At 45.6% G+C, this 13,466-nt stretch overlaps 1 protein-coding gene across 1 annotated transcript in view; it reads left to right on the top strand.

Moving 5' to 3' along the window:
- Positions 1-9,205, top strand: part of CDH2 (cadherin 2) — a 191,498-nt gene extending 182,293 nt beyond the window's left edge. The window contains exon 19 of the mRNA XM_025214267.1: positions 7,834-9,205. Coding sequence (XP_025070052.1) covers positions 7,834-8,040 — 207 coding nt within the window. The 3' untranslated portion in view covers positions 8,041-9,205. The remainder of the gene's footprint in view (positions 1-7,833) is intronic.
- The last annotated feature ends 4,261 nt before the right edge of the window (positions 9,206-13,466 follow it).

The following is a 13,466-nucleotide window of genomic DNA, read 5'->3' as shown; positions in this document are numbered from 1 at the left end:
TCCTTTGAGGTGGATCCAGCCTTCCATCCTTTATAGGTCTTTCTTTTTAGATGCAGGAGGTCCGCTAGTTCCTTGCAGAGCCAAGGGGGCTTTTGTTGCCTTTCCTCCAAGATGGGATAGACATTTCTTGTGCTTCCAGGATTGCTCCCTTGAGGAGCAACCTTTCATCCTGAACTCCCCTCCTCTTTAGGTCCTGGTCCTGGTCCCTTAGGGCCTCGCCAACAAGCCTCCTGAGCTTGTCCAAGTCAGCTTTCCTGAAGTCAAGGACTTCTGCATTGCTGACTGACTTGCCAGCTTTACGGCGGATGGTGAAGGTGATCAGCTCATAGTCACCGTCTTCCAACTTCCCTTCGATCGTTAAGTTGCTGATTTAAGTCATCCCCAGTTGCTAGTACCAGGTTGAGTAGTGCTTTGCCTCTCGTTAGTCCATAGTCTTCTTGAGTCAGAGCTCATCCACGCACGTGAGGAAGCTTTACGACCGTTTGGATCTGGCCGAGTGCTCTTCCCATGAGATGTCTGGGTAATTGAAGTCTCCCATTTTAACCATGCACCAGGAGCGTGCAGCCTCACTCACCGGTTCCTTGCTGAATTCCTGGTCAAGCTCTTGATCCTGGCTCGGAGATGTGTAGTAGACTCCCACCAATTGTGTCCCCTGTGCCATGTTCACCACGGATTTTAACCCAGAGAGACTCCAGTCATCCACCCTGGTGCCAGTGTTGGCTTGCAGGGATGTGTAGCTTTCCTTGATATAGAGAGCTACATCCCTGTGCCTTTTGTCCACACTATCTCTCCTGTACAAGGTATAGCCATCTATAACGGTGGCCCAGTCATAGCTGGAGTCCCACCAGGTTTCTATTATCCCTATGAGATCGTAGTCATTCTTGTTTAGCAGGAGGACCAGTTCCTTCTGTTTATTCCCCAAGCTCCTGGCATTGGTGTACAGGTATGTACATGTCCCATTGGGGGCCCTTGCCTTCCCTACAGATTGTTCCAGGGCTGGGGTAGGGGTGGGTTCCCTTAAGTGCCTTAGCCTGCTGGATTTGCAAAGGTTGCCCAGTGGGCTTGTAGTGGTGGTAGTCCCCTCATCCCCTGGCGGGCTTAGTTTAAAGCCTGGTCGAGCAGGTCAGCCAGTCTGGCTGCGAAGAGCCTCCTCCCCAGCAGAGTGAGGTGGAGGCCATCTCTTCCCAGCAGACCACTGCCTCTCTCACCAAAGAGTAGACTGTGATCATGGAAGCCAAAGCCTTCACAATGACACCAGTGCCGCAGTCTTTGGTTGACTATCTCGATCCTCTGCTCCCTCCTCAGCCCATAGCCCAAAACCAGGAGGGTCAAGGAACAAAACGGGGGATCGAGGAGTGAAACCGGGAGGATGTTACCTTTGTATGCCTTCTAACTAAAATTTCCTGAAGTTTGTGCAAACCAAAGGCAGGCCAAGCAATGTAAACAAGCAAACAGAAAGCAGAAAATCAGAAAGAACTAAATGATTTGAAGTAAGTATAAATCTGGGTAAGTATTTCCAAGAAGACTATGAGAGAGCAGAAAAATGCACAAAAAAGTGAGCAATATGAAATGTTTAAATCTAGGAATGCAAAGTAGAGAAATTAAAATAAACTGAATATGAGCTGTTTTAAGAAAGTAAAAAAACTGAATATGAACTGGTTTGAGACACAGCAACAACTGGGTATGAATCGATTTAACAGAGCAAAATAAACTGAATGATACGCAACATTAAACTCTCCGTTTGCAAAGCACAATAATCAGCACCAACATGCTACTGAGCTATCTGCCACCTTGAGCCATGTGCTTTCTTCGTATATGCAGAGAAAAAGGGGCTTCCGATGTCTGTGGTGGTGCTGAGTGCTTTACAAAGCTTCATAAAAGCTCCCAGCACTACAGCAGGCTTTGGGGGCAAAGTCAAGAATGCAGCAGAGATGCAGTCTGCATTCTCCTGACCCTGCTCCCAATACCTGCCGCAGTGCTAGGAGCTATGGCTGCTTTGGAGAGTCTGGAGCAGCAAATTAAAAAAAAAAAAAAAAAATTTTTTTAAACCTTTTACCTCAGCGCACCTTCTGGTGTGCTGAGGAGAATCTCTCCATGTTCCACTAGTTGGCATGCGTACTGGGGGTTGCCTATCCCTGGTTTAGTTATACTCTCCTAGAGCCATTGCCTTAGGTAGTCCCAGTGAAACCACACAAGGGAGTGGGGTGTCTTTACCACTTTTTTGTGGACATGTGATTAGGTTCACAACTGAACCTTCGCTTTACGGTGACAATGCTAGACCTCTAGAGCAGGTACTTTTTTCACTCTTGCTTTGGTAGGGACTTCTAACAGCTTCCAGCATTTTTTTACTATATCCCTTCAGTCCTAATGCCCTTTACAGCCATTCAGCATTCAAAGCATGAAATTACAGATGGGGCGGGGGCGGGAGGAGGATTCTGGAGCTATTGTGTGAATTGTTGGCATGGGAGCTGCTCCCATCTCACCAGTGCTATTAAGAGACAGTGGATCGGGCCTGCAGTTTCTATAAAGTACTGCTTTCCTTCTTAGAGCTGAGTAGTGCTTCATAGGACAGCAGGAAAGGGTCAGGGGTAGGGTAAAGTCAGTGGCAAGGGGGAGAGAGAGGAAAAGCAACAGATTCTTCTCTCTGCCTGCCTGTTTATACTCTCACTGGGTTCTAGTCAAAATGGGATTTTACAAGGGATTTCTTTTCCCTCTCACTCAGGGGACTCAAACTCACCTTGAACCCCTGGCCAGATCTGGACCAAAGAGCTCCTGTTGGCATGCAGTGGTAGCAGCTCTTGCTTTGACCTTGGATATGTAGCACAGCTTCAGCTCCTACTGCATGTCCAATACTGGAGCTGAAGCTGTCACCAGTGACACGGCTCTAGCTCAGTTTTAGGGCATACAGCAGTAGCCAAGGGGCTGGGACCATGGCAGATGGCGATGGGCAAAGTATTCAGAGGGTGAGCGGAGCTGTATCAGCCCTTGCTCACCCTCCTGCCACTAATTGTCATGTTTACCAGGGCCCAAGGGCCCCATATTGTGTGTCAGGCCATGCCGCCAACTTCCAGTGGTCCACAAGATGCATGTTTCATGCCCCTAAATAATGCCTGTGACTAGCAGAGAAGCCCTTTCAGATGATTTGCGTGGGTTGAGAAGTACTGTGTAGACTGTGGAACATTCTCACTCTCCTTGTGTTGGGCACATGCAGGTGGCCTTAGCATCTGAAAGTATCTGTCACTTAATACTTAACTTTTCTTGGCGCGAAAGTGGAAATCCTTGTTAATCAAATCCTGGGATGTGCTCCACACTCCTTGGAACCTTTGTCCCAAAAATCCATGTTACTATTTAAGCCAAACGAATCTTCATAATGCAGGCAAATGAAACACTTTGTCCAGACAGGGAACCAGGATACATTTCTAGCTCTATATTTGTTGCAAAATGACATCTTCTGGGAAAAAGAAAAAAAAAAAGTCCCTCCCAAATGAGATTTGGCAACAGCTCTACCTATAATTCCAACTCTGAAAATAAGTTTCGCCAACAAAGCAATTCTAGCCTGCTGAATTCGTCAGACGTCTTTCACTCGCTCCACCACCCAGCCGTTCAAACCTCGAGATAATTAAATAATTAAGATAAAGTCAGAGTGCTAAGGCTTTGGAGGTTTTTTGGTTTGTTTTAGGAGGAGGAAAGAGAGAGTTGGTATTGTTTTAATCTGGGTTGTTGAGCTGTAGAGGCAGGATTTTAAAATAGTTACAACCTCAGTTTGGTGGTCTGATAGATTGAATACTTTGTAATAGAAGAAGTTATAATCTTGGAACCCAAATATCACTGGAAAAAACCCTTAAAGCGCATGTCCAGATTTTCATCATACGTTGCTTCTCGGCCTTTTGGCTAAGATTGAGTGTTGATCTTGTAAAATTTATTTTTGCTTGTAAAAACCATGTGAAAGCTCCTGTATGATAGTGGTAAACTCATCAAGCCTATGCCATTAAGTGGTATCACTTCTCTCAATGAGTAACAGAAGGACTGAATAGGGCACTATATAATATCTCTTAGGGTATTTATACACATGCTCTGGGAGTTGGAGGGGCACTTTAATTAAAGCGGCTCAGAGTCACTTTAATTAAAGTGCCTGGAGCATCTCATGTATTAGTGTCCCTGCTCTTCAAAATGGTGGTGGGGGTGCTTTCTCTAAAGCTTGTTTGACAGGCTTTAGAGAAAGCACCCCCACTGCCATTTTGAAGCATGTGGGTGCTGATACAGGAGACAGGGGAGGCTGCTGTAGCATAGTAATTGCCAGCTCCAGCAGACTCAATTAATCGAATCTGGTCTGATGCACTGGAACTGCAGCATGTAGGAGCAGCTTCCAGGCTCGTGTATAGGCACCCTTAATGATTTGAGTTACTTAATCCTGGCTGTGGAATGTATAGATGGACCAAAGACTAGCTGTTTTTCAGTGGTAAGGCTAGTACTATTCACAAGGGTTATTAGAACTAGTTTATGCTCATGTACCTACATCTCTTAACTTTTATTTTTGTCTCTACCATCTGATCATCTATCATATCTTGTTTATATTTTAGGTCATGAGGTATATGGATCATGGTCTGTGTGTGTGTATATGTATGTGTAATATGTATATTGTGTGTGTATGTGTAATATGTATATTAATGTGTGTGTGTGTGTATGTGTATGAATCTGTCTGTGCCCAGACAGATGGACAGACTACTGTACTTGCATGAATACAAGGTGAGATTTCCACCCCCCCCAGTCAGCATGGGTGGTCACACGTACAGGTGTTCACCACGCTGCTAATTTGCAGCATGGGTTGGGGGATGAGTGGCAGTTGACACTGGAAGATCCTGGTGTCAAAAAAAACCAATGCCTGATAACACTGGAGTGGCTCACGCTGCTGGTACTTGCATCGGCCACAACCAGAGCCTGGACAGCTGGAGCCAGGCTCCCTGCTGCCAGATCACTGCTGCTGGAGTCCCAGGAGGCTCCCAGGACCCCAGGAAAGGCTGCTGGGGCTGGCCCAGGTGCTGGCCCAAGCCTCCCCTACCCCACCTGAGGCAGCTTGCCATATGCCAGAGCGCATGTGCTTGGACATTCCCTGGAGACAAGTAACAGTAGCACATATTATATGTCTGTTATTTGTCCCTGGGGAAAAGCATGTGTGCGCTCATCTGGACACACCTGCATACTGAATAATGCTGAGCTAGGGGGTCACCAGGGCTTGAAACACAGTTGACTCTGCTGGGGCCAACCTAATCAACAATATGGTAAATCATGAGCCTTTTGGCTTTGGACTGATAACATGCTTAGTTTGCACTATATAGAAGCAGATACAAAAGTGCTGCTTAAAAATGTACCTGTGCTAAAATTGCAGTAGATTGATTAAAGGTAAAATGCATCAATTCTGGATGACCTAAATATAGTGGTACCCATAGTAATTTACTTATATGCAACTTACTACAGGCATGTTTATTTCAAGGTTAGCGTTTTCAAGTTTGCCCTTCATTTCTATGTGCTCAGGGAGAGCAGGGTCTGACAGTAATAAGGAGGGAAGGGGCTTCAGGGGGGAGAAGTTGGTGGACAGAGGGCAAGGGTCTACCTGTTCCCCACCATATTTATTTTCCCTGCTATAGAAGTGAGAAGGGGACAAATTCAAGGCAAATGTCCAATAATTAGATTTTATACTTGAAAAAATATACAACAAATTTATATATTTTTCTGTGTATAGAATCTAATTATTGGCAGGTTGTCAAGTGACTATGATGTGTTTGTACTGTACCTAGCACACTGGCTTTCTATTACTGCAGTAGAAATAACAATAATGCTTTCTGAAGCTATAGCATTGTGGATAAAGTTAAATTGAAAAGTCCTGAACTAAATTGTTCTCATAACTACCTAAAATAGAAAGGAGGTGAAGTAGAATTGAGGTATGTACGGGTACCACTAAATAAGGTATGTATGGGTACCTCTGTATTCCACAGCAGTCTAAGGAGGGGGTGCTCTCAAGCAATCTAGAACTTGCAAACAAAATGGGTGACTCTGTTCTGGAAGTGACCCCAATGTGCTACTTCAAAGTAGCACATTCTGTTTCCAGCACATCTGGGAATGGAGATGGGGACACCTTTAGAGCAGCTTCCCCATAATATTTCCAGGGTTTGCGCAATGTGGAGGAACAGGTAGGCGAGGTTCTTTCTGGGAGTACCAGGGATGTAACTTAAACATATCCTAAAGCATGAAAAAGCAATCCAGATCTGCCCTGCTGTAGTAGCCACAAAGCCCTGACTGAGCAGGGGAAAACACAAGATACAGGTGGCCAGAAGGAGCATAAGCAAGAGAGAGACCAACCCTGCAACCCATGATGGGGAAGAGACCAGGTTTCTAGTCTGTGTTTCGGGACAGTGTGTTCATTTCTGTATTAGATGGTCTTTGGTCCAAAAGCAAAAATACCCGGGGAACAGGCTGTAGTCCCTGGAATCCACTCTTCTAGAGGAGTGTCTTCCTTGCTTAATATGTAAGGGCTTTGGATTGCCATTTGGAGACAGCTAAGTCTATATCATGGTGTAACCTCCCATGCCTTTCCCCTGAATGTCGCACGTGTGGGTACTTCTCGAACCTCGCCATGGCTCCTTGGGTGGCACAGCCTGGTTATTGGGGTGACTTTGGGTTGGTCCCCCAGGGGCCTCGTCTGCCACATCTTTGATTATGTTTGTATTAGGAGGACGATGTTTGGTCCCGCCTCCCCTGGTGCCTTCCCTTGGTCATTCCCATTATTCCTTCTTCTTGGTGCTCTACCTCCCCTGCACCCCACCTACCACCAACCGTGATGTTGTCACCTGTGTTCTCGAGGTTGATGTTCTGAACCTTCTTGGCGCTCGGTCTCTCGGGGTCTTCGGCCACAGGCTAATGGTGATGCTTCTGAGCCGAGCATCTCCCATGGCCCCCCTTCTCCTTGTCCACATGGCATCTGGTCTTGGCAGTGTTCCATCCCCTGGCATGTCGACTCCTCCCCGGGTTTGGTACCTGCCATCCGTCAGCTGCGTCCGGATCCTGGCCCTGCTGGGTCCTGCTGTACTCCAGTCGTCGCATCCGCTTTCCTTGGTCCACGTTGACCCTGCAAGTAGATCCTTGGGGCCTCTCTGGCCCTGCGTCCCTGCCGTGACCCCTTTCCGGGGTACCCACCAGGTCCCCTTGCTGGGACTGTTCAAGTGCTCTGGCCCCTTCGGGCCAGTTGAGGACTCCACTTCCAGTCCCCTGAGCTTCTCGTCTGCCGGGTCTTTTATCCCGGCATTGGGTGCCTGGCCGACCAATCGGCCCCAACACGCTCTTATAAAGTGTGCCCGGGTTGACACAGGAGCTGCTCCCGGCTCCTGATTCCTCTGCTTTTTTTTCCTCTTTCATCTTTTCCCGTGGCGGCTCTGGCCTCCACTGTTTCACTTTTGCCGTGATCGGCTCCCGGTGCGGCGTCCCACCGCCTCCCCGTCTCTTCAGGGAAGTCTTTTTCACGCATGGTCTTATGGGCAAGGCACCCAAATTTTTGACATTGCAGTGCCTGTAAGAACAATTGGGATTAGGCCTTAAATGTCCAGTAACTGAGCACTAGCAACCTGACCACTGGAATGGAAGTGTAATTATTTATATTTTTGTTCAGGTATTAAAAATATTACTGCCATTATATTAGGTGAAATTTGTGGAAATGCATAAAAGTAAGAAGGAGGTTTTCTCAGACAGTAGTTAGTATAATTGAATCGAGAGATTCTTATATTTCTGCTCTCTGTATTGCATATAGACTGTTCTCTTTTTTTTTTTCCCTATTTATTTCAGGGACTTAAAGCAGCTGACAATGACCCTACGGCCCCACCGTATGACTCCCTCTTAGTCTTTGACTATGAAGGTAGTGGTTCTACTGCTGGATCTTTGAGCTCTCTCAACTCTTCAAGTAGTGGTGGTGAGCAAGACTACGACTACCTAAATGACTGGGGCCCACGTTTCAAGAAACTTGCTGATATGTATGGTGGAGGTGATGACTGAACTTCAAAGTGAACTTTGTTTTTGGACAAGTACAAACATTTCAGCTGATATTCCCCAAAAGCATACAGAAGCTAGGCTTTAACTTTGTAGTCTACTAGCACAAGTGCTTGCTGAAGGCTTTGGCATAGGCTGCAAAACAATTTGGGCTCAGTGGGAATATCAGTAATCCAATGCTGTTTGGAAAAAAATATTGAGCTCAGTTACACTTGAATTTTACAGTACAGAAGCACTGGGATTTTATGTGCCTTTTTGTACCTTTTTCAGATCGGAATTAGTTTTATGTTTAAGGCTTTAATGGTACTGATTTCTGAAATAATGCATTAAAGAGAAGAAATATGTTGGGGTAGGGAGGAGTAAGTTAAACCATGATATGCTTCAAACATGCTTTTGTTACATTGCATTGCTTTTATTAAAATAAGGAAATGAGGGGGGTGGGGAAGACCTCATGGAACAATTTTATTACCTGGGGAAGAAGACCATGAGATTGAAAAATGTACATTACTTCTAGTTTTAGATGCTAGGGGATTTTTTTTTTTCACTAAAATTCTAAAACTTATGCAGCTGGTTGCAAATAAAGGGAGTTTTCATATCACCAGTTTGTAGCAGAACTGATGTTTTTTTTCTTACACTAGAATGTTAGACACATTTTGGTCTTAATCCATGTACACTTTTTTTTCTTTTCCTTTTTTTAAATTTCTGGTATTTTTTCCCACTTCACTGTAAAAATGGTATGTGTACATAATGTTTTATTGGCATAGTCTATGGAGAAGTGCAGAAACTTCAGAACATGTGTATGTATTATTTGGACTATGGATTCAGGTTTTTGCATGTTTATATCTTTCGTTATGGATAAAGTATTTACAAAACAGGTTGCAAACAAGTGACATTGATTCAATTGTTGAACTGTAGTTAGAGTACTCAATTTTTTTTCTTTCGTTTTTCTTTTTTTGGTTTGGGGAGGGAGAAAAGTTCTTAGCACAAACGTTTTACATAATTTGTACCAAAAAAAGAAAGGGGTGGCCTGAGTAAATATACAGTATGTTGGAAAGAAAGGAGCTTTTAAACTGGGGAGACTTCTGAGAACAGCTTTGCCTCTGTATTGTGTACCAGAATATAAATGATACACCTCTGACCCTGACGTTCTGAATAAAATGCTAATTTTGGATCTGGTGGCTGGTTTGACATTTTTTTTCTACTTTAGCAGTTCTGATTATATAAAAAAAAGTAAGATCATAAATGTTAATTGAATAATAGTGAAAAGTGTGTACAGCTCTTTGCCATTCGGTACACTTGAACTGTGAATAAATTACTTATAAGCTAAGGAAGTTACCAAAGAAAAACAGGAATGACTGTAGTCTTCCTGATAAGTCAAATATATAGTTCTGAATAAATAGCTGGCTTTTATGTTTAATGTACTTTCTCCAGAGAATTAGAGCAGTTCAGTTTGGAAATATTGTTGTTTAATATGAGCATGCTATTGCTTAATATAAACCCAGGAGGTTGCAAATCCTGGCAAAGCACCTGCTGCTTGTATCGGGTTATATTGATGTCAGTGGCAAGTACCTGGTAGCCTTAGTGCAAATCAGATCAAGCCCGTTATAGTGTTCCTTTTGATTTAACTTGAACAAAAGAGCAGTTATTTAAAAAAAATAAAGTAAAAGGTGATTAATGGTTCCTAGCTTAATCGCTAAACTGAGATAGTGATTGATTTCCAAACGAAACAAATGTATTAGGCACAGCAGTTCTGCTTTTCCCTTATAGCAGTCTGCCTATTTTTAGTGCTGCTTTTTCCTATTATGTAAGGGCAAAATCTGAACAGCGTGTGGTTCAACTAAAACACGATAGATGCCTACACACGAGTGCCAAGGCTGCTCTGATGTGCTGAAATTAATCAAGTCTGCTAGAGTGTGGCAATTGCAACTTCCTGCATCTCGTATCAACATCACCATGCTTGAAAGTGGTGGGGGGGGCATTTGAACTAGAGCTCATTGAACGAGCTTTAGTTCAAGGACCCACACCACCGTTTTCAAGTGCAAGGATGCTGATACACGAGATACCACAGTGCTTTTAAATAGAGTAACTCTCTAATTAAAGTACTGCTCATGCCTGGAGCACGTGTAAAACTGCCCCATGTTTCCTCTGTTTGCTAGGGAAGCCAAGCACCAGGGTTTCTCCAGGTCCCTTGCTAAATGCAGCAGCTCTCTGCATTGGCACCTATTTTGGCAACCATTGATCCTCTGGATCATGGAGTACGTGCAGTAAGTCAATGCAACTGTCACACCAAGACCTTCAGCACATATGCCTAGGCAAGAGTATGGAGGAGTGAAGGCTGTCCTAGACCTACCATCAAGACGGTCTAAAAGCCAGACCGAGTCCAGATGTTTAGTGCCTCAATGATTGTAGTTCTGCGAGACAGCAAAAGAGTAGAGCTGCTGCTGACTGCCTAATGCAGGGGTGGGCAAAATGTGGCCTGCCAGGCCACTTTATCCAGCCTATGGGGCCCCTAAAAAATTAATATGCATCTGCCCTGGGTTGCCTGTCATGCAGCCTTTGTTGGCTTGCCAAAACTCAGTAAGTGGCCCTTTGCCCAAAATAATTGCCCGCCCCTGGCCTAATGCCTCAGCAAGGGTACATTTCTGTCAGGGGGATGTCCCTTAACCTTTTTCCAATCAAGGAGTATCCACAAGGCAGTGAGAGCTAGGGTTTTGAGGCACCCTATACTCATCTTACTCTGAAAGTTGTAACATTGTGGTATTTTATAGGAGCTACCCCACCATGTTGCCACCAGGTCATCCAGTTAGATGCAGTTTACTGTCATTGGCATGTACTGATGGCTAGAAACAGGCTTAGGGATCCTCTGGGTTCTTCTTCAGCCTCTTGCCCTTTATGTATGTTACTTGAGGGCACAAGCTACAGGATGGCTTTCAGAATTTGAGTCCAGGTTCCAAACCTTTTTCTGGAATCCGTGTAGCTGAGCTTTAACTTCAGCATGTCTCATATCCCCTGGCTGCTTGTACACTCCACGGGAGTTTAATTCAGTTTAGTTCTCCCTAAGTTGAAATGGTGGGTTTTTATAAGCACCACTTCAATATAGGGAGAATTAAACTGAAATCAACCCCTGTGGCTTGTATGCAAAGGTGGTGGCCCAATCTTTACCTGCCTCTTCGGTGGAGTGGGGGAGCTGCCAGCAGGTCGAGTGGCCCTTGAGCTGTAGAGGGGCGCCCGGGTGGTCCCGGGGGGTGCCACATCCACAGAGAGAAGCACCAGTCCCCCTGTACCCACGGAGGGAAGCACTGGGCCCCCGCACAGCTCAGGCAGGCAGGCAGACTCAGGGAAGAGGGGGAAAAAAAAGATCAGGCTCAGTGCCTTTTTTTTCTTCAGTGGAGCCTGCCTACATGGGCTGCCACCAGGTCCCACAACCCCTGAGCTGTTCCAGGCTTGGCAGGCCAGTGGCTTCCAGCTCCCTGTGCACTGTTGCAATTTGTTATGTAGCAAACAAACACCTCAGAGGTGTTTTATCTTGCTACATACCAAAATAATTTAAAGCAGAATATGCTGCCTAGCATGCAAACAGTGCTATTAAAGTACAATATGCTGCTGAGCGTGCAAACAGCAATGCCATTAAAGCAGTGCAAAAAGCCATTTAAGCCACTTTTTAAAGGCCAATTTTGTGGTGTGTACAAAGGCCCACTAAGAGCACACACCAGCTGCTGAAGCTTCCTTAGCCTGACGAAGGGTTTTTGAACCCGAAAGCTTGCTTAATAACTATTCTCCAACCATTTGGGTTGGTCTAATAAAAGATATCAAATTCACCCAAGGAACCTTGTCTCACTAAGCAGGGGTGCACCAATAGAGAATTTTGAGGCCGATACTGATATTCAGTTTTTACCAAGGCATATTGCTCGATACCAGCTGCGTAGCTTTCCATTCTGTATTGGAAATCATATTGGTAAATCAGCTGTGATGGATGGGAAAGAGGGAGGGAAGGAGTATGGGGGGCAGTTCAAGGCCCCCACGCTGAGGGAGAGTGGGGTAGGGTAGGAGCTGGGGTAGGCGCTACCCAGTTGGGACGGGGTGTGGGATGAAGCCATGGCTTGTGGTGGGGGACAGCTCCCACTGCTGCCCGCACCCTGGGAGGGCACAGAGGGTGGGGGTGTGCCTCACAGATCCGCGCAGGGCAAACTGCTACTGCGGGCTGGGGCCGGGGCTGTGCCAGGCTCTTCCCAGTGGGGGCTGGGCTGGGTTGTGCTCGGAGCAGGTGGTGGCAGAGCTGAGAGAGAGCTACAAAGCAGGGCTGCAGCCACCCCAAAATTTGTCATAGTCTTCCCCCCCCTCCCGGCACCACTGCCCGAGCACAACCTGGCCTAGGCCCACCACTGGGAAGAGCCCAGTGCAGCCTCGGTCCCAACCCACAGTGGCATTCCACCCCACCGTGCACAGATCCAGGGGAACATGTCCCCCCACCGTGCCCTCCCAGGGTGCACGCAGCAGTGGGAGCTGCCCTCTGGACAAGCCGCAGCTTCATCCCACACCCTGTCCTGCCTGGGCAGCCCCAGCCCCACTCCCTCTCTCACTGCCAGAGTCATGATCTGTCCGCCCCATGCCTCTTCCCTCCCATTCCAACACAACAGACTTACCAGCTACATGCAACTCTCCAAGCTGTCGGGCTGCGCTCCTCACTGCCTACATGCTAACCTGTGGCTGCACATGTGCACAGGCCATTTATCAGCCATATTATCAGCCACATCAGGCCAATTTCCGATACAGACAATTTTCTTTTTATCGGTGTCAATCTGATATTGGACTGATGTATCAGTGCACCTCTGCCACTAAGATTTGCAAAATTGACTCTGCATTTTCTTTAAGGAGCTATTTGTGAATTTGTCTGTTTTCACCATCCAGTCCTGCTCCTTTAAAGTCAGTGGGAGTTCTGTATCGGACATCTCTGGGAACCAGATAGATTCCTAGTGTCCTCATATGCCATTCTATTTTATTCAGATACTTTGTATATTACAAATAAATTGTAACTGACTGTCTAGTAACAAAACTTTAAGTTTTAACTTAAGCATTATAGCGATGAGCTTTCTTACATATTTAGAGAGAGATAAGGAAAGGTCTAGGCATAGTTAAAAATGAGCAAATGAAGACGTGATTGTGCATAGGTAAGTGAGCAAAGTAGTCGAGAGTCGTGCAGCAAGATTTATGTATGCAAATTATACAGACAAGCAAAAGGCCCCTTTTAACACAGCAGTATTCACTGTCTTCTCAGCAGCTGTGGCTTATGCAGAAATTTATCTAGTAAAAAAAATAATAACCAATTTCTTAGCTGCTTTCTCAAGAAGCAACAAAATGGAAATGTCAGATGAACTTCACCTTTTTGAAACGATGCAAAAAAGAAGGGGGAAAATACTGCTAAAAAATGTCTG

The sequence above is a fragment of the Alligator sinensis genome, unplaced genomic scaffold (assembly GCF_000455745.1).
Source record: "Alligator sinensis unplaced genomic scaffold, ASM45574v1 scaffold117_1, whole genome shotgun sequence".
Classification (NCBI taxonomy): domain Eukaryota; kingdom Metazoa; phylum Chordata; order Crocodylia; family Alligatoridae; genus Alligator; species Alligator sinensis.
Note: the sequence above shows the minus strand (reverse complement) of the source record. Positions and strands in the feature narration are given on the sequence as shown.